We start from the raw sequence: 26,437 nt of genomic DNA, 5'->3' as shown, positions 1-26,437 counted from the left end.
CACTCTTCAATTTTCCCTAAACCATGTTTAACCTACCTTCTACCTTAACATGCGCTGTGCTCTGTGCACCCCCAGCCATGCAGCGGTACTGTCCTGCATCCATCCCCGTCAAGCCATGAACAGTCAGCTCTGCCCGTTTCCCTTCCCTCTTCATGCTGTACTTGTTTGAAGTTTTCAGAGCTGTGCGACCTTTAAACCACCGCACCACCCTGGGAGAGGGTGCAAACTCACAACTCAGAGTCACAGAGCTGTTCTCCTTCACCTCTACATCGTCCAAGTGGTGGGCAACCTGAAGAGGTCGCTCTAGATGGGAGAGATGGAAAGTTGCTTTATGAGACACTGAGACAAACAAATTATAAATGTATTCAATTTACCCAATTCATCCTTTTCAGGATCATGCAAAGCATATAGTGTTGTGGTTTGGGTTTTGTTGTGTTGTATTTCCTGTTTTATTTTGAACTTTTTCTGTTTCTGCTGTCTCGTCTGAACTTTTACTGTCTTTGTATACTTGGTTTGATTGCTTGTACATGTCTCGTTTACCTAATGTGTTCCACCTGTGCCTCATTTTGTCACTTCCCTCTTGTATTCTTAAGTCTCTGTCTTTTCTTCAGCTGTTGTCGGTTCGCTGTTTTACGTATGTTTCACATATGTTTCTGTGGATTATTCTGTTGTGTTTTGGATTACTTTTGGATTTCATGTTTTATTTTTTTTAATTTTATTTATTTTAGTTCTTCTTGATCTATGGATTTGTTTATTCCATGTACTGCCTGCTTCATTATTTTAGTAAGTTACTCTCACTAATGTAAAATAAACACTGAAACTGAACCTGCTCAGCTTTAGTGTGTGCATTCTACGTTCAAATCCCTGTTTCCTGTGTTTTCACTTCACAGTCATAACAGTACAATCAGACCAAATTATGGACCTAGCAGACATTAATTTGTTACTGAAGGACCTTTAGAGAGTGATCCTCCACTCTCGAGGGATTACATTCTGCCATTAAGAACTCCTTAAAGCGCAGGCTGTTTGTATTCACTCATGGAAAAGACAATTCTCTCCAGAACCAGGCTTTAGAACTATCCACATACCGCCCGCCCCAGGTCTCGAGCTATGGTTCACTCCCCCTCTGTCCTGCCTTCAGTTCGGCCTGCCTGAGGGCGCCTGCCCCTCTCCCGAACAGCCCTCAGGCCATCTGCCTAAGGTTTCCTGCTCCGCGCCTTGCTCCTAGTAAACTTACACCTGTATCCCTCTTCTGAACCTCCCTCCACCCACCCTGGCTCGTTTTGGCCCTTTTGTCGGCTGTTCCATTCCCCTGTTCCCTGGACCATTGCAGATTGCAGGGCTAACACTGAGAGCAGGCACTTACAGTTCAGAGCCTGCTTTGAAACATGGCCTTTTGAGATAATCCAAACTGACTGCAAAACTATTTTGAAGGCATTTTACTGAGCTATATGTTCAGTTCTATCCTGACTGCTAAAGCCATGCAACTTATGTTTCAATGCTCAGAGATGCTCCTTGCTGTAGCAATGCAGCAATACGTACATAAATGTGTAATTCATGGCAATATGAATAAATAAAGACATGCATAGACATGTATAAATTCCAAATAACCCAAAATAAGCAGATATTAGTGTTTATTATTCTAAAACACTTAAATACTAACATATAAAATGTCTTCATAGGAGAAGTTATTAGTTAGTAATTCCTAATGACTTTTACATTTTTACTGGTATCTGGCAACTCACCCTTGACAGTAAGCTGAGCAGTGGAACGACTCTTGCCAGCTACAAAGAGCACGGGACCAGTCATGGAGCTTTCTGTGGAGGTGAGACAGAGGCTGTGGACGGTGCCCTCCCTGTCGATGTTCACTGCTGCACTGGGCTCCAGTACCTCACCGTTCAGGGTCCACCGGGGGGGCCTCCCTGATTTCAGGCTGGTCTCCACTTGGAATAGCGCTGGCTCTGGCTCCATCACCTCCACTGAGCTCATCCCCCGTACTATGCTGATAGCCTGTTCTGCATGCACAGTCGTAATACACATTATCACTACTGACACTCCTGACTTAAAACATCACAAAGAACACTCTTGGTTGTTTAGTTTGCACATTAGAAACACTGGTACACACTTAACATTGTGACTGATATGATTCTCACCCTCCACCAGAAGCTGACAAGAGGTCTTGTCATCTCCTGCATCACAGGTGTAGGTGTCCTCATCTGAAGAGCAGACGTCATCGATGGTCAGCTGCCTGTAGATGTCTTGGCTGATTAGTTGGTACTTCTTGCTGGGCAGGAGCTCTTTCCTGTTTTTGTACCACCTGACCTGAGCATTAGGCCGTGACACCTGGCACTCCAGCAGACCCCGGTGTCGATACATGGCTATCTTGACCCTCAGAGGACGCACTATTTGAACTGGGAGCTCTGAAGACGGCAGGAACAGGCTGTTAGCCTTAAGTGACCAAATGGGGACAGACATCGTTCTGTCCACAAATTCATGTAATATCATGACACAGTCTGCTAGCTCACCTTTTACTGTGAGAGTTGCATAGGATGAGACTCGCTCTGCTGTGAATCTGATCTCTCCAGCATGCTCTGGCCTCACAGACTTGAAGAACAGGGAATGAGTTTTACCTGCAGTCAGATCAAAGCAAAATGCACTGTAATGCACTAAATATTTTTACACCTACAAACTGCCTGGTAAAACCTCTATGACCACAGCTTCTTCGCAAAGTAAAATACACTATAAAGCAAGCATGTATATATATATATATATATATATATATATATATATATATATATATATATATATATATATACTCTTTTGCCTTTAGTTTCTGCAAAAACATTGTTTTGGTTTGTCTCTTACCCTGGTGTCTGATCTTGATGTTGTCCCCAGGACGAATTCGGCAGTCATCTCTGTACCACCGGCCTTCCACATCCACTTGGTTGACCTCACACAGGAAGTTCACAGGTTGACGCTCCATTGTGTCAACATCCTCCAGCTCCTTCACTATGTGGATGTCTTTAGCTGGCAAAAGATAACCAAAACAAGCTTGTAAATTCAGTTAAAGCAACCAACCAAACGGAATCTGGTTGTCAAAGTGTTTGAGTATTGTTTGTTCATTCATAAAGGTGATGAGGATCTGATGTAGCTGTTCAAAACTGTTAAGAGTCTACAGGCATGCTAAGGGCTCTTTGAGTGCATTTGTTTGAATTAAGTGGTCACATCAGCCCGCTAATATGCTTACAATGATAATGCTAATATGTTGATGTTTAGCAGATATACTGTTTACCATCTTAATTCAGTTTATGAGCATGCCCTGATGTGGAAAAGTCAGGGGATCACAATAGTCACAAGGAGGGAATGTCTGTACAAAATTTTGACATTTCTGACATGGCAGCGAGCCAAAAGACAGACAGACCTGCCACTAAACATGGCTAAAAAAATATGTTAAATGATAAACGAATATTCCACAATGTACATGTTCGTTTTTCTTTATCTTATATATGATATGTATTATTACTTATTTAATCATTCAACATTATTAAATTATTATTAAATTAACAGATATTTACATTTATTTAAGTGAATAAAGCTATTACCTGTTATACTGCAGTAAGACAAGATTGCAGTCATATTTTAATTAATTCATCCCATCATTTTATTTTTATGATCTGGTCAGGTCTTGGCTTTGACCTGGATTTGACCTGATGTGTCAGTTGTCACATGGACAAATAAATACCGCGGCCACAGAAGTAAAACAGCCCATTGTACCTACTTACCTCTGACAGTGAGTCTGCCTGAGGTCTGAATGCCATTGGTTTGAAAAGAGAAGAGGCCTGCGTCTCCCAAAGCCACTCTATTCAGTATGAGGGAGTGTTTCTTCCCATGTGTGCTGATGCGGCAGTTGGGCTTGGACTTGAGCTGCATCCCATCTCTGGTCCACACACCCTCAATAAAGGCCAGGTTGAGGGTAACCTCGAAGGAGCAGCTCTCACACTCAGATATCTCAACATCCTCCAAGCCCTTCACCACCTGCAGACGGTTCTCTACCACACACACACAGCATTAGAGACTCAAAAGCTTATTTGCATTTGTGAAAACTACACTGAAACGTACAACTTTGTGTGAGAAGGGGACTTACTTGCAGCAGCTACTATTCCTCCAGGTATATTGTCTCCCATGCCTCTTGCTCTTCTCTTGGTTATCACAGAAGGGCTACAACTATAATATCATGTAAAAAAACATATGCATCAGGCAACGGTCTGGCTCAGAAGATAACTCAGCTGTATCGTTGATATTCTGCCATAAAAACTCATTCACACTTACTGCCATTCAGCTTCTTTCAGGTACATAACATAACATGTTGCAATGTATGCCCTGTGCTTGTTTTGGAGAAAACTACACATCACATACCAAACAAATTCCTCTCAGACTAATAATGATATAAACCACCACTTCCAAAATGGCAACATAGTATTGCATTGCATTGGATACAAACGGCATCACCCTCACATGTTTGATCCCTGTGATGGCATGCCAGTCCTCAGTAATGAAGACCAGAGTAATCTCTGTCACTTCACTTGGCTGAGCTCAGCACCACCAATATAGACTCAGCTGCGATGCCACCTTTATAAGATAGCATGCACTGAACTGAAAAGAAGGGGAAGCTTTAAAAAACAAATGAGAGGCCAAATGAGAACTGCCAATTACTAAACGGATTGATGTGATATTTGAGATCATGAAACACTTTTCAGAGGCTGACTCCTCCCACTATCATTGGGGGCATTATGTTTTCTGTGTGCTCTATGAGGGGGGGGTCAGCTTATCTAAAATGACATTTCATAATGCGTCACACAATAACAATGAATTTGCCAACCATCATCCAGAATAAGAAGCTTATTATGAGTCCTTAAGTTATGACTCCTGTAAAATCCTTTCCAAGATGTCACGCAAAAAAACTAAATTCAATGGAAATAAAAAAAAAAACACCTTTCAAATGAGTTGAGCAACTCAAAACAGCAGTGACTGAAATACGATACATACACCCATTAAGACATTCCTAAGTAACCTTTCATGAAACTATCTTAACACAACTGTGCAGTGTTTAACTAATTTTCCATAAACACCAGCTTCAATAGTGATTGTCCTTTGGTTATATCAATGTATACAAAACAGTAATGACTATAAAAACTACCAAAATAACATATCACATCACATGCAGCGATCGACCCACCTTCAACTTAGACAGGTGTTTTCTAGATAGAATAAATCCTTGCATGCCCTCTTGTTGCACTGATGACAAAAAGCAAAACACCTTCACCTGAAAAAAAAACTGGATAAAATATCCACCATGGCAACATATCTGTCTTGTTTCTCCCAAAGCCTTTATGATTAACAACAAACGTTTAGCCAAAGCAGAGCATGCCCAGGTTTGCAGGCTGCGTCCCAGTCCCCAAAGCAGACAGCCTATAGCACTTTTTCTCTTGCTTTGATGGAGTGTAGTGCTGAACAGCTGACATATCTCTCCCCACATACTAACCTCCAAAATAGCCTTCTGTCAGTATGAGGGCAAAGATAGCTTTGGTTTCAATGATGTGAGGCAACTCATGTCCAGCATCAATAGAACTATGAAAAACAATCAAAATGTAACAATAGGCTTTGTGTGTTTGATGGTTTTCTTGTGTGCATCAATGAGTGAGAGGCAAGCTTGGTGCAAATTACTTGAAAGCCTCTCAGTAAGTGAAAGTCAATTTACCGTCATGTAGCATGAGGATGTAGGTGAGTGGTCTACATAATTTGTACTGTCTTCACATGAATGTGTTGTTTTATACACAATCACACAATTCACTACCAGGTTGATCTCTTCCACCAAAATGACTGCTCCAAGAAAGAAGTACAGTAGTACAGCATTCTGTGCATTATACGGCTGATGAGGTTTAATCATGTGTTTTTTTACAATACTGACCCATAGCTAACAGTGTGCAAAACCTCAGGTTAGAGATCAAAGTCCATGGATCTCCACATGTAGTTTCCACCACTGCTGAAGTTTAAAGGTCACAAAAGATTAACCGATATTAAGACACATATCCTCTCTTAAATAACATCCTGATCAGCATTCCCTTATGAGGTCATTTACTGGCATCAGAGTTAAGTCATTAGCCATGATGCTTGAGCTCTCGATAGTCACACTAAACAGAAAACATTCAAAGTAACACAGCAGCCATGCAATGCAGACATTAATTCCACATAGCTGGGAAATGCCACTGCACCCACCTCTACCTTCACCTACTCCAAAATATGTTAGGCTAGGTTTGTTTGCATTACAACAATAAGGTTGACATGTGTGGGGTTCCCTCATCCAGACAGCAAGACAGAACAAAGCCAGCACTACCCAGCATTGTGGTTGCCTCAGTTTGACAGACAGCTCCATGTGCCACTCCTAAGTCCACTGAAACGCGACAGGATAATCTCTGTGGGGCATAGAAAACAACTTGTCGTCACGGAGAGGGGAATGATGGCCTGCAGAAGCAAACCAGTCTCATTTTACAGATCACCAGCAACCCATTCATTACAAAACTTTTAAAGCTTTTTTGGAAATTGGAGTAGGGAATGACAAAGAGTCCATTAAGGTTCCCCATAATACTTTTTGCTCAAGTATCCTCAACAGAACATGATTTTATTTGATTAAAGAAAATCTAACAAAAGGTCCTATAGGTCTTGCCACAGTAAAGACAACCAACAGATCTTGAAATGTGGACCTTAATGTCTGTAGCATCCTATTAATGGTGCACAGGATATAAATAGAGTAATGCTAAAGGAACCAAGGCAATGTGAGGATGTGTTGAGTGAATTTTAGAACTCGACAAAACAGCTGAACACTCCACTTAAGCCTCTGGATCAGTGTTTGGGAACTCTCCCCCTCCTGTGTGTCACATTTCCTCTGGTCCAGACCCTCTTCACCTGACAGCCATCATAATAGAGGTATATAGAAATGTTCAACACATATAGTGTATCGCAAACATGTGCCTACAGTAGTCATCTGATCCTCATCTCAAGGTGTTGTGTTCAACATCATAATATTAGCATGTAATTTCTGTCAGCAACATCCCAAATGTAAAAATCCTAACCATGTGCTATGTAAATGCTCAGTATTTTTACAGCACCATTCTAGTCTTCCGACCACTCAAAGCGCTGTTACACTACATTACATTCACACAATGAGCCTAAGTTCTCAAACAGAACTAACATTCATACATACACATGGAGCCTGGAGGAGCAGGGGATTGAACTGCCGATCAGGGGATTGAACTGCCAATCATCTGATTAGTGGTCAACTCACTCTTCCTCCTGAGCCACAGTCGCTATAGCCGTACAGTAGAACATTAGATGCCCATGGCTGAAGCAAATAAACGTATAATCTTGGCATGTGGCAGCGTTGGCCTTGGGTCTGATAACTACAGCTAGGCCATGTATTTCAGATCATTTCATTTATGTAGAGTATGTAGTTCGGCATATTCAGGAAAATATTTCAACAAGGATCAGTCATCCAGTGGATCAACTCCAAACATAATCACATGCAGAAGCAGATTACAAGGTTTAAACATGAAGAAAACATTGAAATGGAAAACAATGCAGAGGTAAAAGCAAAAAGAGAAAAAATATTTATGTTCTTTGGACAAAATTATCATTGTATCCTACTTAGAACTCTTAATATGATTGGTCACAAGACAGGAGTAAGCACCCTCCCTTATAGGCTGTACAAAGTCCTATTTGACGTTTGGGACCTGTGGCAGAAGAAGCTTTCAATGTGACATGGCATTATAACATTGTAACATCAAACACTAGTGTAAGCATTTCACTGCTAACCATTTCTGTTGCATTCTCAAATACGTAACCTGCAGCCACAATTAACTTAAAGAAAACACTCAACAAAAAGCTTAATTTTATTTATTTATTTTGTAGGGAGTAAATGGGATAGCCATCAGAAGGCAATTTACATACAAGCTTCAATAAATATTTAACTACATTTAACTACTTATTTTTTCCCTTTCTTCTTTGCATCTTTGCCTTTAGTTGGTGCCTCTTCTTCCTTTCCTGTGGCAGCTTTAATCCTCTTCTTTCCCAGGGGGGTCCTCGCATACCAGCTCTGGTGATAAGCAGGAAAGAAAAACAATTAATCAAGAAATATAAACTATACAAATATGATCCTATTATTAAAATTAATTTACAATTTACAACAAATCAGTTACACTCATGAAAATGCAATTAAAACTAAATATGACATATCCACTATACTTTAAGGGCCTCTTCTTCTTCCTGAAACACTGGGTCAATCTTGGCTAATGGGGCGACAAACTCCGCAGCAGTCAGCGGTCTGTTTGCCTGCTGTAGGATGCGACGCTTCGTGACAACGCTCTGGATCACCCGGACCATGTGACCTGGTGTGTAGCCATCAGATATCTTCGCAAGAGAGCTGAGGTCCAGCGCCCTGGTTACCTTCCCTCCCTGCTTTTTGATTAGTTGCTTCCACAAGACTGAAGGTAAACAGTCAAAGTTCATTTTTCAGATCAACAACCAAAGATATCATTAATATGACATTAAAAATTAAAATGGTTTCTCAGTGTGTCTATTCTTACTGTATCTTGAGCCGTAGTCGGGTCTCGGGATGAGGATTATTTTGCTGTACATTTTACACAGTGACTTGATATCAGCACTTAGTGGGTCTTTAGTCGTTCCTACTATCAGAACGCGATCCTCCCCTTTAATTAACTTGAGAGACTTGGGCAAGTCTTTCTTCAAGCGTTTGGGATCCAACTGTAAACAAAACGGTTTCAATTACCACGCAAATCCATAACTGAAACATTTAAACAACATGATAATGCTTTTATGTTGTTCAGAGATACCTCTTTTTCTTCCTTGGGGACTTTTTTGTAGAACATTTTTTCTGCGTCCTCAATCCATATTACCGAGGGTTGCAGCAATCTTGCAACCTGTGCGAAGATGACGATGAAGAGCTGTATTTTCACTTTCTGGCCAAACCAAAATGTAAATACCTGCGAGAAGCACTTCCTCGTGTTCCACCAAGTTCAAAATACTGAACTTAGCCAACTGCACTAGGTACACCGTGACAACATACTGCCCACACATACCACAAACCACAGTGGAAGAATATTCACTGTCTGCATTATTTGCAGAACAATTTCTAAAGAGGTTTGTAGGTCAGCACTAGATTTTTCTACCATCATACCAGTGTGTTACCTTAAACACCATGTGAAGCATCATGGCGAGGCCACTCTTGCCTGGGTACTTTCCTGCCGTGTTCAGGGGAGACAGATCAAACAAGTTGGCACCCGCCTCCTGGCAGATTGCATGGACCAACATCTTCTTACCTACACCTGCCGGTCCAGCCATTAGGATGGCCTTTATCAGAGGAGCCTTCTCATGTACCACCTGAGAGCCTACAGAAAACACACTCCTTATTTTCAAACCACAAACATTATTTTCAGATATATTTATTTTAAATATGAATTGAAGAATTTTCATACCTAGTGGTAAAACTGCATACAGAGATAAGACCTGTCGCACATCAGACAATGATGGCATGGGCTCAATGTCATTTTGCCTCAGTGTTGTCCCAAGGTAGCTATAGTCCCCTAGGAACAGGAGGGAACAAATATTAGACCAAAACCAGTTATTAATCTACACTGTTTAAAATCAATTTCTTTACCACAAAAAATAATGTGCCAATAGGAAATTGTTTATTGCGATCACAGTGTTTTGGCAATCACAAACCAGAAGAGGGCAGCACATCACCACTAAATTGTTTCCAGCTTCCTTGGCTGAGAGTTATGTACTCTGTCTAAGGGCTGATTGCAATTAGGTTAAAAGCTCATATTCAATTATGATCTTAAGAACACAAAGAGTTCTGAAAGATGGCACACCAGTTTACACAAACAAAATACAAAGTCTTACCCAAGTAATCCTGCAGCCTAACATTATTTGCCTGTTTCAACAATCCCTGTTCCACCAGCTCCTGACACAGAGACCCTAGAGTCCTAGTAGACGTGGATAAATAATGTAATCGTTTTCTCCAGCATTTCTAGTGACTAATTTATTGTCTTCATATAATTTATGAATAATAATTTCAATAATTTTGTTCCTAAAATCATATACTTTAAAAGTGCATCCTCTGTGTGACCTTACCTATCAGATGTCAAATCTTTCTCCTTTTTTTTCTTTTTCCCACTCTTAGATCCTTTCTTCTTCTGTGGAGTAAAATAATCAGGTACATAAACATGACATATACAATGTGTGGATTGTTATTTGTCTTTCACTTACTACCTTGGGATTTCCTTTGGTTTTACCACCCTTGTCTTTGTCCACAGCTAGCTTCCATTCAGCCAGCTCTTGTCTCATCTGCTCATCTACCTGATACAAGCAGAACAGACCAGTGTATCAACTACAGGTGGTGCTGTTACCAGTTTTAAACACCAGTGAATGAGACACTAAGCTGTTGAAGTTACAGCATTGGTGCCCGATTTCCTGTTAGTTTGGTTGTTCTATTCCTAGAGTGTTGTTTAAAATATGTAATACTTTTATCGTATTATGTAGCTAGCACCTGTACTCGAATCTCTGCTTCAATGACTTTCCTCTTTTCTTCCTTGATCAGCTCCACCTCATGCCTCTGGTTGAAGTTTCTGGACTCACTGCGGGTTTGCCAGAAATCTGAGAATGCCCAACATTCAGTTCAGGCTTTATTTATGTTAATAAGTACCTATTACATTACTTTGCACTGATAGTTGTATGGTAATGCAAAAAAACAGAAACAGAGGACACTGGTTAGCAAGGGAATTTATAATACATTTTAAGCATGACAAGATGTGTTCCCTTTTAACGTTAAACTTGGCTATCTTTACCCTTTTTTATATATATATAAACATACCTACAAAGGTTTTGTTTCCCAATTCCAAGTCTGACAGAAAAGCCGAGGGTAGCATCTTCAACCCTGCCTCCTCTTCCTGTGGTTCGGAATAAAATTACATTAGTTCACTGAGTGCGGCATTTTTGCCTAGCTGCAGGTGACAAGGAATGGTTTTAAAAAGTGAAATCATGCTTACTCCATTTTCATATTCATTTAAATAGGCTTTAAAAGAGCATTTAAATTAGCTTTAAAATAGCATTTAAAGAATGACATATATTAAATCAATAAAAAAGAAATCAATACAGCTGTGAGCCCTTACTTCCTCAGCATCCTTCCCCTTGTCCCTTTTTCCCTTTTCCTTCTTCTCCTCTTTCCCTTTTGGTTTGTTGTTGGATTCATCCTCTTCCTTTGCAGCAATTTCTTCCATTAACTGAAAAAAATGTGTGCACCCCAAACACATCCTTTATCCTGCAAAATACTAATATTAAAATAAGTATAATAATAATAATATATCTTTTGTCTCAGGGTGTATATTACCTGTTTAGGGTCCTTTTCAGCAAAAATCAGGGCTGAGCCTCCATCATCTTCATCTGGGTAGTCTGGAAATGACCCTGTAGCATCACTATTTTTTTTAAAGAAAGAAAAACAGAAGAGATTTCATTGTGACATTAATTCCACTCAATGTGGAATGCCCCACTGAAATGACAAAATCATAACAAGCCCTTCTGTTACCGGCATTCAATGAACCACTGTCGGATTTGGTCTTTCATGGTCTTGCTCATATCATGACCCTCCACATCTCGTAGTTGGTTCGTGACAGCTTCTAAAGACATCAGATAGTCTCTGTCATGCTCCTCCTGTTTAATCCGTGTGCAAGCTTCACTGGCCTGGGCAGTGATTTCTGCAGGGCATGGCACCTGGTATTTTGGATTCATGGCCTAACGTGGGAGTGACCAAATATACTTTATATGTTACAAGTATATAATTAAAAATGAATACAGTAATTCATCAAAGGGGACATGGAAATATCACAGCTTTCTCGAAATAGTTGCTCCTTTTTAACAGAAAAAAATCCAATGCTTAAATTAATCTCAAGCAAGACAAAACATAACATAAGATCTTAAAGTATACATATGATTCAGCTTTTAGATTAGTTTAATTAGTAGTACTGGTGGTTGTGTAACACTATATGGATATATTCTTAGTTTAAGACAAATTGATGGCAAATTTTACTCACCATTCCCAAAAAAATCATTTCTTCGTCACGAGCGATCTTTGCCCTCTTCCTCTGTATATAGCCCCTCCACACCTGCAAATCATATTCAACCAAATCTTTCAGCATGAAAGATGACACAAGCCAAAGAAACAGGAAAAGAAAGAGGCATGCAGGATTATGTTGATAACAGAGGACCTTCTGAATGCAAACCGCAGCCAACTCATTGCTGGCTGATCCAGGGTCCTTGGTCCTGTACATCCTGTTCATATTTCTGCTCTCTTCATTCAACTTTGCCCTCAGGCGTCCTTGGCGGGCCCTCTCCGCCACTTGAATGATCTTAATGGCCTCCTCTTGACTCATGTCCTTGGCCATTAAAGGCTGTGAGAAATGAAATATTTGATCTGCTTGTCATTGATTTATTAAATATAACAATTAATGAATTAAAATGAAAATTTTGTTTCCGAGTTTAAGGGTTAAACTTTTATCCTGATATGTTTTTTGTATGTAAAAAAAAAAAGAAATTATAAATGAAATTAACAAATTAAGTCAGAAAATATCAAGTCCTGCACAAACAAGCTTTAACTAAGATGTGGCTACTTTTCAACTCACTTCTGGCCTTTCAGTAACCACCACCATTTTAAGGATATCTGTCAGCATCGTCTTTCGTTCTTGGAGTTCTTTGCTGCGATCACTGACGAAATAGTGAGGGATAGGGATCTCAAGGTCTGCCTAGAGTGACAAGAAAGAAATTAGGTATTGCGTTATGTCATTATAAAAGGTCATCCCTGATAAAGCCCATGCCATATAATTTAGTTCAGGTCATTACATTAATCCAATTTCATCATTCTTGCTCTGAAAAATTTTACTCACAGGTTTAAGTTTCAAGTCATGAAGGACATCATCCATGTAGTGATACTCTGAAAACTCTTTTTCCACCATTTCATTCTTCAGCTCTAACACCCTCCCCATCACACCATCAAGAATGGCCCGAATAACTCGTCTCTTCTGAGGGTGAACCACCTGGTCATACACCTTCTCCAGCTGTCTGAAGACTTGGATGTAGCGCACATAAAGCATGGCCAGGCGCTGGAAGAACACTACTCTGTCCTTTTCTGGGCGAGGGGGCTCAGCAGGCAGTTCCTCAGTTAGCAGACGGCTCAACTCTAACTGGGCGTCTGCCCACAGCTGGTTGTATGCCCTGAAACAGTACAATGATGAGCTGAAGGCCAGGCTGGGAAAATGGTATCTGTATCTTTACCTTATTCATACAAAAACAATAAAATAAACACAAAGATGGAAGATGGGCTTTTTTGTTCCCTTTTGTGTCTATTGTGGTATTAATAAATAAGTTTCAGAAAGGTCATACGTTACAAATGCTAAGGGTAACAAAGCTAGGAATTTAAAGGGTGAAGGACAGAACTGTGCATCAGTCAGTGGAGCAGCTCTGTCATGTAGCCAGCAGGAGTCATTTGCTAACAGTTACTGGGGGGTCCGTGTCTAGATTCATTCAGCTGTAGGCACCTGTCATTATTGTTGCCATATTGTTAGTCACAGACCTTCACATTTATTATAACGTGTTGCCTAAATTATTGCTATCTGTCGTGTTGTCGGGTGCTAACTTCGGTTAATGTTAACGTTAAGCCAATTTAACATTTCCTAACTAAGTCAAGTGTCATTACTGGAAGTCAGGCTTTCAAATGTACTAAGTTACTTATTTACAAACTTAGTATTATAAAATGTATTTACACTCTTTACGTTTTATGCACAGCACACTGTACAGCTTTTCTTTAACACTGCTAGGGTTATTTGCATGACACCAGCTAACTTAGCTAAGTTAGCTAACTCAAGTTACATTTGAAGCAAAACTACGGGAGCCGCTGGCAATAACGGCAGAGGCTACAGGGACGTTTACCTTTGTGACATGTCTCTGCCTCCAGAGTGTTTCTTAAAAATTAACAAAGCAAGTTAAAAGCAAGTTTAGTCTAAAACTAAACTAACATTAGATAGTGTATCCAACATGAGGTCAGCTTTCCTATGTTTGACACAGTGCTTGGCCCGTCTCCATAGAAACAGTCATTCAGGAAGTAACTCACCTATTTGTCACATAGTGGAGATCATGGCGGAAACTGCGATGTGACAAACGTCCTTTACACCGATGCCTTCCGGATAATAATAATAATAATAATAATAATAATAATAATAATAATAATAATTTAACCTTTGGGTTTTTTCTTGCTTAGCTTTTTTAAAAGAAATCCGTATTGGACGAGAACATGTGCGACGCCACTAGGTAACGTCCTAACTTCCTTTGGGTTTACAGACACATTAAAAACGCATTTTTCATCTAATATACTGTATAATGTAAAGGGATGCATGCAAAGTGCAAATAAGGTACCAGTGCCGTGATATGAAGCTGTAGCCTAATAAATTCCCACTATAAATGAGATTTCATGCATTAATCAATTATTACACTCATTTAGATTATGTAAGAACTACTGTTTAATTGTCTTTAAAAGGGGACTTTATAATTCAGACAGCTGAGCTAGCAGTCCACTAAGTTTTTTGGACTCCCTTATATATTTTTAAATAGACCCTTATATTTCATAATTCTTAAAAGCTCTATCACAATTATATATTTTTATTCAGTAAGGCTGGAAAACAGCCGGATGGCTGCTCCTGGAGGCATATTCTCTGCAGCGCTTAGGTGGTCACAAGACTTGGACATCGGTGAACAAAAAGATCGACACGCTGACAGGTCAGCTAGAAGCTTACATGACCACAGATTCTTCTGTTGTCTGCATCCAACACCCAACAAGTTGGTGCATTTGGAAAACTATTTTCTTGCGCACTGACGCGCCACAGTCTTTGACGTTTGTTTTTTCAATGGAAATTTCAGGGGGGCTCTTTTTTTAGATGTTAAACCGCTACTCCGTCTCGAAAGGGTTCTTTTTATTTGGAGTTTAATAGTCCAATAAAACTACAACTAGTGATGTTTTGGTGCGTAAAGGAGGGGCGCATGCCAAAGTGAGCGAATGCCACTGGATGAAATGCACCAAAGATGTCAACATTGCTTTACCACCCACTCGAAATCGATTGTATTACCTTCAAGAAGGTGGCTCCTAGTATAAATAGAGACGCATTATTTCAAGAAAGACGGTGGTGAGCACAATCTACTGGCTGTTCTCTCTCTCTTTCCGGGACCACAGACAACGCCTGGAAGAATTTGCTGAAGACAACTGTGTCCACTCTCCAGGACATAAGCATCTTTTACTACTAAACTAGTAAGTGTGAAGTTAGATTGACTGCATTTGTTTTACCCTCGTATTGAACTAGAAGAAACGCGACTGCTGCGTCAAGTAGATTGCACCAGACCATATCTGGCAATGAATTCCACTTTTAGAGGCTATGCATGTCACCTCTGACATGGAGTTTATGAAATTTTGGGGATGTGAAGGAGCTCAAATGACAAGCAATGGTGAAATATCCGTAGGTGTTAAGAATGACACAAAGTGTACTGCTATCTTTCTGGTTGTTAGAATTCCAAAAATAGTTGAATGACTCAACAGAGTTAATCTAACCTCTGTGTAACAAAACTTGTTTGCTTATGTTTTCAGACAGTGAAGTCATGCAGGTGGAGAGGAAATGGCACATACTGTTGACTATCTTCTTTCTGCTCATTACCTCGGGCCAGTGTATGGACAGCAAGGATGTCAAGCAGAAAGAAAGAAGGACCCTGTTGGATCTAATCTTACAGGTTATCAGAGACAGCCAGCAACAGGACAAACCCGTCTCCAGGCGCTGTAGCAGTGGACTCTTCACTTCAGCCCAAGACATGAAGTTCTCCTCCCGTGAAAAGCCTTTCTATGTTCCTAGGCTGGATAACAGTAGACTCATAGGTAAGCTGATAAGATTTATTTTTAGGTCCTGATGATGAAAGCATAATCCCCATTTTACCGTGGGAGACAGCTGTCATTGGTCTGGTCTGGGCTGTACACCTTATTTAGTTTGGCTGAATGGAACGTGGTGTAAGCATGTTAGTTGAAGATATATGGAAAAGAAAATTAGGTTTGCCTTTTCATAAAAGCTATTTGGCAAGAGTATGCTTAAAAGGCAGGTTACAGTGTCCAGATCTTTCTGTTCTCAAATGTCCAACTCAATTTAAAGTGGCTATATAATGCATGCCATGCAGGTCGGCTTCATCTGCCGTGGACAAAAGGGTTATGCCACATGTATCAAACTTGGTATTCTTATTTCTGAGAGATGCCTTTTCACCACATGTCTTGAACAAACCGTAGCGCTCTCTCATTCAAACTGTGATTGATTGACGGACAGAGACGTGGATAGGTACTATGAATTCGCGTAGGAGGAGCATCGTCGTGCCAAACGTGTGAATGATTCATTCAGTATGATTCATGGTGGAAACTAAAACATGAATGATGACCACCCTGCATGTACACAAAGACACTATGATGTGCCAGAAAGCATCTCCAATCGGGAGCATCTCCGCAAGACATATCTGACCAAGACTGGCTGTGCTGTACCACATTGATGTAATTTATAGAGCTTCACCAGAATCACTTACTCAAACACTCCATTTGACTGTATTACAGAACGATGAGACTCTGTGAGGAGACTATATAAAGACTGCACTTAATTTATCTGTATAGAAGAGTCCAGGTCATTTTACTGATTTGTGTTTCTAAATCTTACCTAAACAAATTCAATTTAAATGGATGTTAAACTGTACCTGTATTATGCCCAGACTGGAATTATGCCAATAAAGTAAATCTTTGATACATATCTCTTCAATTATCTGAGATCCAAGACAGAAGGTTTGCCCAGGTAAGACTTTAATAAAGGAAAGGTACCCAGAAAATTATTTTATGTATTTTACGGTAACGGTTTTTATTGCTGCAACAGGCAAAGTTAACTTGGAGTGTGGTCTAGGACTGTGCGTCATTGGTATGTGCAGTGGGAGTTTATTAAGTGTCAACTGAACATTATGTGTTGTTTATCTGCAATTTCAGATTCTCCCTACCATCACTATCAATTAGATCATGTTTCAGAGACAGTGCGCAGACGTTGCAAAGCTCAAAGTCTCAGCCCCAGCTTATGCAATTGGAAAAGTACCTTTCTCAGACCACTGACTGGATGGAATTTATCTTTTGAGGATATTAAAAGCAGCATATTAGCAACTGGTGCGTGCATCCATGGTCACGCAAAGATAGATGTTTTGAACATAATGAGGAGGAAGAAGAAACATCTGTAAAGCCACTAATGCATTCACCCTCTAGTCGTCTCTGTGTGTTCCTCAAAAGCCATCGCTGTGTCATCAGAATGACAGCTATGGTGAGACTGACATAATGTAAGGGAACACTTTTATTTTACAATGGGTTTTATCTGTCATGGTTTCTCTTTTTATATGTGTGGCACAAGAAACAGACTGGCAGCTTAAGACTTTTGTATTTTATTCTTGTTGACGTGCATTTATTAATGCCCAGGAAATACAGTACACAGATACAGTACAAACCACATTAGCTGACTTTGTGTAATCCAAGCTGCCATTTTCACTCTTCACACCTGGGTTTTGGCTTGATGGCACAGTTGGCTTTTACATGTCCAACTCTTTTTTTGGAATAGTAAAATTTGTTTATCCTTCTAATTAGGGTGAATTGGGTGGTTTGTTTTGTCTTTACTGTATATCTGGACTTTCTATGCTGGCTCAGCTTGTCTAAATTGTTATCATTCATCCTCCTCCTGTAGTTACATGCAGTTACAGCATTGGGTACTGGGTCTGGGGGCTAATGTAATGTTAGCCCAGTAACTACCAGCGTGGACTTATTCTGATGAGCATTAAACTGCAATACAATAATCTCTTTAGCCTGTCAGCATGGCTAATGTGTTATCAGACACTTACATGTGTGGTCTGCATGGACTTGAGCAGAAAGGGGGGTACTCTTACACCTATCTAGACGTTATGAAATACCCCCTCCAACATGAGATCTCCGTAGAGAATAATGTAAAGATATAGATTCATCACAGACATACTACATTTGCTGCACTGCCTTTGAACAGTATTCACAATTAATAATTGTCATTTAGAATTATGTAGTTAGAAATTATGTTTATATAAGATGCAATGAGTGCAGCAAAATTACTTTAATAACCAAAATCACCAAGGATTTTAATCATGAATAATATTGTGCAGCCTCACGTTGAACTGAACATTTATTTGAAATTTACTGCATCAGTGATAAACAATGATATATGCAGTGGAGGGGTGACTTTGACAATGATAGTCATATTCATCATGGTCACTGTGTCACTAAGAACGGCTCAGTTGTTGTAAAATGCCTGTTGACTGACAAGCTAATAGTGATTTTATTTTCCAGAAATTGTTCCTAGAGATGTAAACATGAAAGGGAAATTCATTCAGCATTTTACAGGTAAGTGTCACAGGTGAACTGCCATCACAGACAACATCATGAGAGCAAAGTTTCAACGTTGAATGCATTTCGTTGCTGTCCTTTCCAGACGTTGCAAAACAGTTTTATCTGGAAAGAGCATAGTTGGCACTTTTCCCATGTAACCCTTGGCTGGAAATTCTTAGTTTGCTGAAAGCCAACATACAGTATGCTTAAGTCATAGAAAGCATGTGAACATTGGCACTGATGTGGTTCAGAAGAAGGTAGCCTGGCTTATGTGTAGTGCAGTGGTGCAGAGAAATAGTACATGGTCAGAAGCCGACAGAATTATGTTGTAGGCAGTGTGAGGTTAAGCTGATTATTTGTCTCAGGACCTATGAGTGGAGTTCCTTATTGGTGTGAAAATCTGGAATTTTAAAAGGTGATTATGACTCAAGACTCAGTTCCTCTGTCCAGCTGAACCCTGACTCCTTAACCATGTCTGTGATAATGTGCTGTTCACTTTTACATTTTTACATTTACAAATTTATTGTAGGCTTAGGCATGGTTATACTAGTTATACTTTGGATATAGAGGAAATAATGAAGTCCTTGAAAAAATTTAAAATTTTTGCCTGATCAGACCTTTTCCTTTAAGCAGGACCAGTCAAGTTCTCCTCGGAATGCAGAACACACTTTCATAGAATTTATCACAACACAAGGGATTGCTCGAGACCAGCACGTATGTATGCCTTTTTCTTCTCATGTTGCCCTTTTTACAATGTGCTCAATGACTGTTGTGCCTGTATCATCACAGGAATTATATTTTAAAGGCCCTGAAAATCTGTGTTTCCAATCAGCTTCTCACTGTGAGTGATTTGTTCCCACATGAACAACAACACTGTCAAAGTTGGAACAGTTAATGTCATGCATCCGCGCAACAATCAGGATTTAGCAACACTTAAATCAAAATCCAATGGCAGTTGGCGGGATGTTTGCCACAGTTTAATCAAATCAAACCACACACACACACCGTCCTGATGAAGCAGATTAGCTGAGAGTTAAACTAACAAATAAAACGTGAGGATGTGTTTTCTCCAAACTTAATCTTTGATTGTTGCTTATTTAGTCATGAATACTTAAGGATATAGAGAAATACTTAAGATTCTAAATCAAGTTTTTAGAGGCTTTCAGGTACTCTTAATTCATGCAAAAGCATTTGCAGATTAATGTTATGGATTAAAATCGATTAAATATGGATTTGTAGTGAATGTGAACATGGCTGGTTCCAATGCGATACGGGATTTGACAAGCTGAAATTGTCTTTTAATTGCCTTTTCTAAATAGATATGGATCCATGTATGTGTATATATATATATATACATATGTATATGTATATATAAAGTAAAAAAAAAATTCTGTGCTTTTCAACCAAAGAGTGATATTCCTTTCTTAGATTGTTTAGTTTGAATAGTTGAACAGTCATGAAGATTTTGAGTATTTAATAATAAAAAATTCAAATATTACAAATATAAACATAGTTTGTGTAGCAGTATAATGTTATATCAGCTCACGGCCCTTTAGATTTATCCTGTGACCTCTTGGAGGGTCCTGAACTCCCGGGTTGGGAAGTGCAGATATAGAAGCACCACAGTTTGCAATCTGAAGGATCAGTCCTTGCATCTGGAATATGTACATTTGGGAATTAAGGAGACAGGCAGACGTCGGAGAATGATTGCAGATGATGCTCCAAGTTACAGATGGATATCTGTTTAGCCATAGTTGCCTTTATTGTGGACAGAGTGAATAGGAGAAAGAAGCCCCTCTTTTAGCGTTTCTTTTTTCCCTTGTGATGCAGTCAAGTAAGCACAAAGTCAGACTTGAAGCAACGAATAAATTTCCTGTTAAATACAGTAGGTAGTTTACTTTAAGCCAGACAGGGAGACATGGCGGACAAATACAGATGGCAAACTGGTTCACACTCAAGATTAATTTGAATGTCTGTTGGATTGGGATGATGCTTACTTTTGTCGACAGCAATATTTATGGCTCAATTCCTATGCTAATTTTGATGATGATATTAGAAATCATGAGTGATTGTGCACTTTAAATGCAAAGCTGTTCTGTTAAAGGAACATTGCAACTTTATCGCCTCTGATGTCAATTCTGCGTCTTGTGTCTTTTTCATTTTCATTTCACTCTCACTTTGACACTACTATGTACTGAGTACTATTTAGTACCTACTGTCTTTAAATGACCTGCAGTATATGAGTATTTTGAAAACCCTGGGACATTTGTTGTTGTTCAAGACTCCGGCAAGATGAGAGGAGGTGGACTCTGTGTTTTACATTGATGATGCTTGATGCACAAATGCAATAAACGTCTGTTTATTGTGAAGATGAAACTTTCATATTATCATCTGGTTGCTGCTGTTTACATTCAAACCAAAAGCAAATTCAAAAAATGTACTGTGGAATGTTTGTGGGGGGGGGGTATATGTGTAGGCCTATGTATATATGTATATAAATAACTGTATTGTTTTATTTTAATTTATATATTACCATATTTTAATATAGGTCTACACTTAGTTATATGCTGTGTTTGTAGCACAAAATACTAATAAACAACCTTGTACCTTGTACATTGAAAAAAATACCTGTAATGTATTACAGTTAATAGCAGAATCATTTAGTTCCAATTTTCAATAGTCCAGCTATTAAGAGAGACACATTTTGAAGCATTAATTACATGGGTGGTATGATGTTGTGAGGTACCCCAGGGTTCAATTCTTGGCCCAATCTTGTTTTCTTTATATATGTTGCAGTTAGGGAGTATTATAGGAAAGCACAACCTGTCCTTTCACTGTTATGCCGATGATTTGCAGATTTATTTGCCTTTAAAACCGAATGTTAGTGTTGCACTAGACTCCCTACTTAGTTGTATTAATGATATTAAGTTGTGGTTGTCACAAAATTTTCTTAATTTAAACAAAGCAAAAACTGAGTGTATCATCTTCGGTAACCCAAATGGTTCAGCTGTGAATTTGGGGGCTCTGGCTTCATACCTTAAGCCTGCTGTCAGAAATATGGGGGTTACTTTTGATTGCAACATGAAATTTGACATGCAAATCAGTAATGTTGTCAAAATGAGTTTTTTCCAGCTTCGTCTTCTATCTAAAGTTAAGCCTTTTCTTAACAGGCATGACCTAGAAAAAGTGATTCATGCCTTTATTAGTTCGAGGTTGGATTATTCTAATGCTCTTTATGTTGGTTTAAATCAAAGCTTCATCTTACGACTTCAACTTGTACAAAATGCTGCTGCTCGGTTTTTAACAAATACATCTAGGCGTGCTCACATCACTCCCGTCCTCTACACTTTACATTGGCTCCCAGTGCAGTATAGAATAAATTTTAAGATTTTGCTGTTCGTTTTTAAGGCCCTAAATGGCCTGGCCCTGGAGAACTTAACTGAGATTTTAACCTTCGTGAGCACAGCCGGTCGTTACGGTCTTCAAACCAATTGGTTTTAGAAGTCCCATGGTCGAAGTATAAGCGATGGGTTGATCAGGCGTTTGTAGTTGCTGCTCCGAGACTCTGGAACACGCTACCCCCTGATATTCGCACAATTGCAGATGAAACTATTTTTAGGTCTAAACTTAAAACACACCTGTTTAGAATGGCTTTTAATACGCAGTAGTGGTGTGACAATTTCCTTTTTCTTGTTTCTTTTTAAAAAAAATTTTTTTTGTTATATGTATCTATTGTATGATATGCTGTTTTATTATATTCTATGATGTGAAGCACTTTGGATACCTGACGGTTGTTGTAAAGTGCTATAGAAATAAATGTTGATTGATTGATTGATTGATGTTAACATGTTTATCGCCTCTTTTCCCTGTCTTTTTTTTTTTTCAGATTACAAAAGATGTGCAAGATTGCTAACACGATTAGCAATGAGTCCACTGTGCATGCAATCTTAGATTATGCATGTGAGTAAAAGAGTTTATCTCTTCTTGGGTGGGGTTCAGTCTGTTGGGCATACATGATAACTCTCCATCCTGTAATGTATCAAAGTAAAAATGGTTAAATAAGATAGACATATATTAGTTCTGCATGTGTGTATATATTTATATAATTTCCTCGCAATGTGACACAGAGGAATTTCTTTGTTGATGATAGTCAGATTCATTTTACTGTGTCTGATGTGAAACTGATGCTCATAATCAGAAACAAGCTGCAGCGCATCTGTTCAACATTTGTACGTTTCAAGAATATAGTGTTTGTTGGTGTTGGACACGTTGAAACACTTTCCTACCAGAAAGAGTCTCTTGTGTATTTAATCTTAATTTACCGGTTATTTTAAGGTTAGTGCTGGTTGGCTGAAGTTGCACACAAATCTATTCCATCACAGGTAGGAGAGGGATGTATATTACAACGTGTAATAACATAACTGTAAATATGTTGTCCTGGCACCACGTTTTTGAAAAGAAATGCTAGGGTGATTATGTCTGAACTGGAAATGTTCACTGGAAAAGTTCACCGGTACCACTGAATAGCATTCGAAATGTCTTTTAATGAGAAGCCACTCACAATGACATACTATGTTCTGGTCAAATGTCATGAAAAGTAATTTTTTTGCCCCCATGTGCAACAATATTTCAGATATTATATATATTTCAGATATATATAACATATCAGAAGGTGGATTTAAAACAAATTATTTTGTTAGGCACAGTCTGAGAGCAAAGTAAAAGACTAGATGTAAAGAAACAGATCAGGATGGTTTTCTTAAAAATCAGCACTTCAACATGTTTCTTACACTAACCTTAAACACACTAAACCTCAACATAGCCATTTCAAGACAAAGGTAAGACTAGCTAGACTACCGTCGGTGGAGTAATTTTGGATAGCCATAGTCATCTCTTTGTTAAGGTGATCTTTGATGACAGCAGGTCTGATGTGTTCACTGCCGTCTAGTCCTAAATCCAACATGGGTAAAAGCATGTGTTCTCAGTGAATTAGCAATTAGCTCTAGCTGGTGAGTGACTGCCGGGAGAGAGTTCATCTACAAAAGTGGTCATTTGAGTTTTTCGTGGTATGGGACTTCTGGTCATTATAAAATTGAAGAGGCTGACACATCTTCAGGTATTCAGTTTCTCAAGTGGATCAGATAATAAGATCCTGTCCTCATTGTTCTGAGAAAATCTGACAAATGTATATCACAATCGAGGGGCCTTTGAAGGCATATTAAGTGATTCATTATTTAGTCATCCTGATCATTTCTGAATGAGCTTAGACATATGATCGAGGAATGCCAGTAATAGCAGGCCAGTAATGACCCTCTTTAGAAGCTGACAACACGACTTTCTCAGGAAGGCCAAGATGTCAAGATGTGTCTTTGCCAAAACTGGACAGAAAAAAAATCTCAGTACAGCTCTAAGGCATGCAGAAACTGAAGCTGATGTCCAGCTCTAATCAAGTTTTTTTTCTTATTCCATTTCAGGTCCCCAAACAATGAAAGAGGGATTAATGAGTTGCCAAGGAAGTGCCTTCAAATCCACAGCAGTCATATAAACATTGTCGTTTTTATGGTGTTTCTATTTTTTTGTTGTTGTGGTTGTCATAATTGAAAATGCTGATGGACATTGTTGGTTGTTTTTCAATGGAGTTGCTTTTTATTTACCTGTGTGTACCATATATTTGTAAGGATTAATTTAATATTAAATACACCTATTTATTGAAAGGGTAGGCCTATGTAAATAATAATTTCACAATCATTCAAAATCTGATTATTTTGGTTATAAAAGTTATAACGATTGAGAGGAAGCATTTCTTTTTTTTCCTCCTTGTATATGAACTCCTCTTTCACTTTTTTGGTCTAAAAGATTTGTCATGCTCCGTCTCTGTCTTCATCACATTTTATTTGGCACTTGAGTGATTGCTGAGATCATATGGAAAGACAACAGTGGTGATAATGCACTGCAGTACTGAACAATAAAGAATATTGAAGCACAGTATATTTTGATATTATTGGGTTTTATGGGGATAAGGGAAAACATGAAGAGGCTTCAGTGTTGGATCAGCCATGTAGAGGCAGGCAGTGTGATGGGTGTGACTGCAAATGGAGCCCAAGGGAATGAACTACTTATTATTGAAAAAATGCAAATTGTGTGCAGCTTTTTGATTACAACACAGCATTCATCCCAGTCTCTGTAGTTTTATCCCCTGGTCAGTGTCATTTGGATTTGTAAAAAGCACCAAACACAACTGGATTTCATTACTTCTTGCTTCAGTGGGAATACTTGTTTCTTCTCTTTCTGGCTCAAACTTTCTGTTTCATTATTCAACACCTTCACTGATGCAGCCTCCTCCATCCCTGCTCCTCAGAGCAGGTGTTACCTTCTAACTGGAGTTTGTTGCAAAATGTCTGGCAGGTGTTTATGTTTGTCTCTGGCAGTCACACACTAAATCATAGCTGTCAAATATCTTGGACTCAACGGGAAGTTGTGCAATTCAAGCTCACTAGAACGAGATATACTCTGGGTAATACCAAACAAAACCTTAGCAAACTCCTGAAGTTATCACATATGCAAGGCATTTTACATGTTTGCAGTTTTATATGGAGATGATCTAAACTGCATGGCTGTATTTTAATGTAAGTGGATATTACTGGTTTTATTTCCTTAAAGAGACCATATTTATGCCCTTTTGGAAGGCTTGGCAAATTGCTTTCTCTAGAGTTTCTTATAGAGTGGATAAATGCATTTTAGGAAGCATAACTATTTTGAGCGAAGTGGTTCCTGATCATAATCCAATGAATGAAGTGTGCCTGGTATTATGGACCTGGAGCCTCAGCCCACTTGTTAAACGTTTGTGTAAATTGGACAGTAATGTCCAACTTGACTTATCTTCGTGCCAGACAATAATAGTGTCTGGACTCTTTTAAAAGATCCTGCTTGTTTGCGTTTTAGGCTTCATAAATGGGAAACAGCATCAGCTATGTAAGAGAATTAAAACAAGCTGTCACTTCCTCACAGTGACTTTCTAATGGTAGACAAAGGCATCAGAGCTGCCATTTAATTAAACTCTTGATCGTTGTGTATTTCTGCAGGGAAATACATACCCTTACCCTAACAGAGTGCTACAAAGTCCTGACCAAACAAACAGCATCCAACATTCTTCTTCTTGTCAAGTTGTATCATCTTGTGCTGAGATGTGTGCCTGGGGAATAGTTACAGTGATTGTCTGCTGTTTTTATTAGGGTAGTGAAATAAATTTTGAGCCACACACACATAGGGATGCTGATAGGCAGGGTTCTGAAGAAAACATACGCTAAGCCAAAGATTACAACAGCTCAGTTCTCACGCCAGCTTGTCTCTACATACTCAGCGGCAACAGTTTGTTACATTGGATCATGTATTATTCAACAAAGTTTGGCTTGTTGTGAGATCATTAAAAAAATCATCCATGGAAGCTGTCAAAAGTTTGTGAACTGCAATTGCACTGAAAGGACCTGTTTTCTTTGGACGTGCTGATCCTATCAGTGTGATTGTGATCTCAATGCATGCAACATGTTTCTAACTTGATATGAGATGGCCTTGTTCTGAAGGGCCATAAAATGGACGGTTGCACCTCTTCCACAAATCACAGGCTCCTTAGTCCATTTTAGAAATGTATGCTTGAACAAAATTCTGAATATTGTCAAACCTGATAAAACGAAGTACTTCCTCTGTGGCATATTGTGTCATGATTACCTGGGACAATTAATAGAAAGGGGCAATGTTTTTATGCTGGAGCTATAAAAGGATTAGGCAGCTAAAAATAAAGCCTGCACCTCATGGGGATGCGCTAGGGATCCCTTTCCCTCCAGCCAGGCAGGGCAGAGACACCGGATCCTA

At 39.1% G+C, this 26,437-nt stretch overlaps 3 protein-coding genes across 7 annotated transcripts in view; 1 reads left to right on the top strand and 2 right to left on the bottom strand.

Moving 5' to 3' along the window:
- The window catches only part of obscna (obscurin, cytoskeletal calmodulin and titin-interacting RhoGEF a), a 41,620-nt gene extending 37,424 nt beyond the window's left edge, over positions 1 to 4,196 (bottom strand). The window contains exons 1-7 of the mRNA XM_046050008.1: positions 4,142 to 4,196; positions 3,780 to 4,046; positions 2,863 to 3,024; positions 2,523 to 2,627; positions 2,151 to 2,417; positions 1,743 to 2,012; positions 37 to 303 (exon numbers count right to left, since the gene is read on the bottom strand). Of these exons, the coding sequence (XP_045905964.1) occupies positions 37 to 303; positions 1,743 to 2,012; positions 2,151 to 2,417; positions 2,523 to 2,627; positions 2,863 to 3,024; positions 3,780 to 4,046; positions 4,142 to 4,181 (1,378 nt within the window). The 5' untranslated portion in view covers positions 4,182 to 4,196. The remainder of the gene's footprint in view (positions 1 to 36; positions 304 to 1,742; positions 2,013 to 2,150; positions 2,418 to 2,522; positions 2,628 to 2,862; positions 3,025 to 3,779; positions 4,047 to 4,141) is intronic.
- Positions 4,197 to 7,937: 3,741 nt separating this feature from the next.
- On the bottom strand, positions 7,938 to 14,201 carry zgc:153738 (uncharacterized protein LOC558115 homolog). 3 transcript variants are annotated; one of them, XM_046050541.1, is made up of 20 exons: positions 14,050 to 14,201; positions 13,008 to 13,335; positions 12,747 to 12,866; positions 12,333 to 12,515; positions 12,159 to 12,230; positions 11,654 to 11,859; positions 11,459 to 11,543; positions 11,241 to 11,351; positions 10,943 to 11,018; positions 10,619 to 10,725; positions 10,342 to 10,428; positions 10,204 to 10,265; positions 9,973 to 10,055; positions 9,546 to 9,653; positions 9,390 to 9,458; positions 9,259 to 9,311; positions 8,904 to 8,990; positions 8,637 to 8,814; positions 8,296 to 8,534; positions 7,938 to 8,146 (listed from the first exon to the last, which is right to left on the bottom strand). In XM_046050541.1, the coding sequence occupies exons 1-20, from the start codon at positions 14,058 to 14,060 to the stop codon at positions 8,036 to 8,038; spliced, it is 2,376 nt and encodes a 791-aa protein (XP_045906497.1). In that variant the 5' UTR covers positions 14,061 to 14,201; the 3' UTR covers positions 7,938 to 8,035. The 3 variants fall into 3 exon arrangements, with proteins under 3 accessions (XP_045906497.1, XP_045906495.1, XP_045906496.1); XM_046050539.1 differs by having other exon boundaries at positions 9,259 to 9,458; XM_046050540.1 differs by having other exon boundaries at positions 9,259 to 9,458; positions 14,136 to 14,165.
- Positions 14,202 to 14,234: 33 nt separating this feature from the next.
- alkal1 (ALK and LTK ligand 1) lies at positions 14,235 to 24,553 on the top strand. Of its 3 annotated transcripts, XM_046050543.1 has the most exons (8): positions 14,235 to 14,427; positions 14,784 to 14,892; positions 15,344 to 15,418; positions 15,752 to 16,033; positions 18,530 to 18,583; positions 19,199 to 19,282; positions 22,455 to 22,528; positions 24,043 to 24,553. In XM_046050543.1, exons 4-7 carry the CDS (start codon positions 15,763 to 15,765, stop codon positions 22,517 to 22,519), a joined length of 474 nt encoding a protein of 157 aa, XP_045906499.1. In that variant the 5' UTR covers positions 14,235 to 14,427; positions 14,784 to 14,892; positions 15,344 to 15,418; positions 15,752 to 15,762; the 3' UTR covers positions 22,520 to 22,528; positions 24,043 to 24,553. The 3 variants fall into 3 exon arrangements, with proteins under 3 accessions (XP_045906499.1, XP_045906498.1, XP_045906500.1); XM_046050542.1 differs by lacking the exon at positions 14,784 to 14,892 and having other exon boundaries at positions 14,236 to 14,427; XM_046050544.1 differs by lacking the exon at positions 14,784 to 14,892 and having other exon boundaries at positions 14,238 to 14,427; positions 19,202 to 19,282.
- Positions 24,554 to 26,437: the final 1,884 nt, after the last annotated feature.

This window comes from Micropterus dolomieu, linkage group LG05, assembly GCF_021292245.1.
Source record: "Micropterus dolomieu isolate WLL.071019.BEF.003 ecotype Adirondacks linkage group LG05, ASM2129224v1, whole genome shotgun sequence".
NCBI lineage: Eukaryota > Metazoa > Chordata > Actinopteri > Centrarchiformes > Centrarchidae > Micropterus > Micropterus dolomieu.
Note: the sequence above shows the minus strand (reverse complement) of the source record. Positions and strands in the feature narration are given on the sequence as shown.

What these genes read in the sequence shown, in the direction of transcription:
- zgc:153738 (XM_046050539.1), bottom strand. An exon ending in CTGCGGTTTGCATTCAGAAG is followed by an intron (nt 12,231 to 12,332) that starts GTCCTCTGTTAT and finishes TATGATTTGCAG; the next exon opens with GTGTGGAGGGGCTATATACA. An exon ending in AAAGATTTGACATCTGATAG is followed by an intron (nt 10,056 to 10,203) that starts GTAAGGTCACAC and finishes CACGTCTACTAG; the next exon opens with GACTCTAGGGTCTCTGTGTC.
- alkal1 (XM_046050543.1), top strand. Translation starts at nt 15,763, where the DNA reads ATGCAGGTGGAGAGGAAATGGCACATACTGTTGACTATCTTCTTTCTG. An exon ending in GGATAACAGTAGACTCATAG is followed by an intron (nt 16,034 to 18,529) that starts GTAAGCTGATAA and finishes TTTATTTTCCAG; the next exon opens with AAATTGTTCCTAGAGATGTA. An exon ending in GGATTGCTCGAGACCAGCAC is followed by an intron (nt 19,283 to 22,454) that starts GTATGTATGCCT and finishes TTTTTTTTTCAG; the next exon opens with ATTACAAAAGATGTGCAAGA.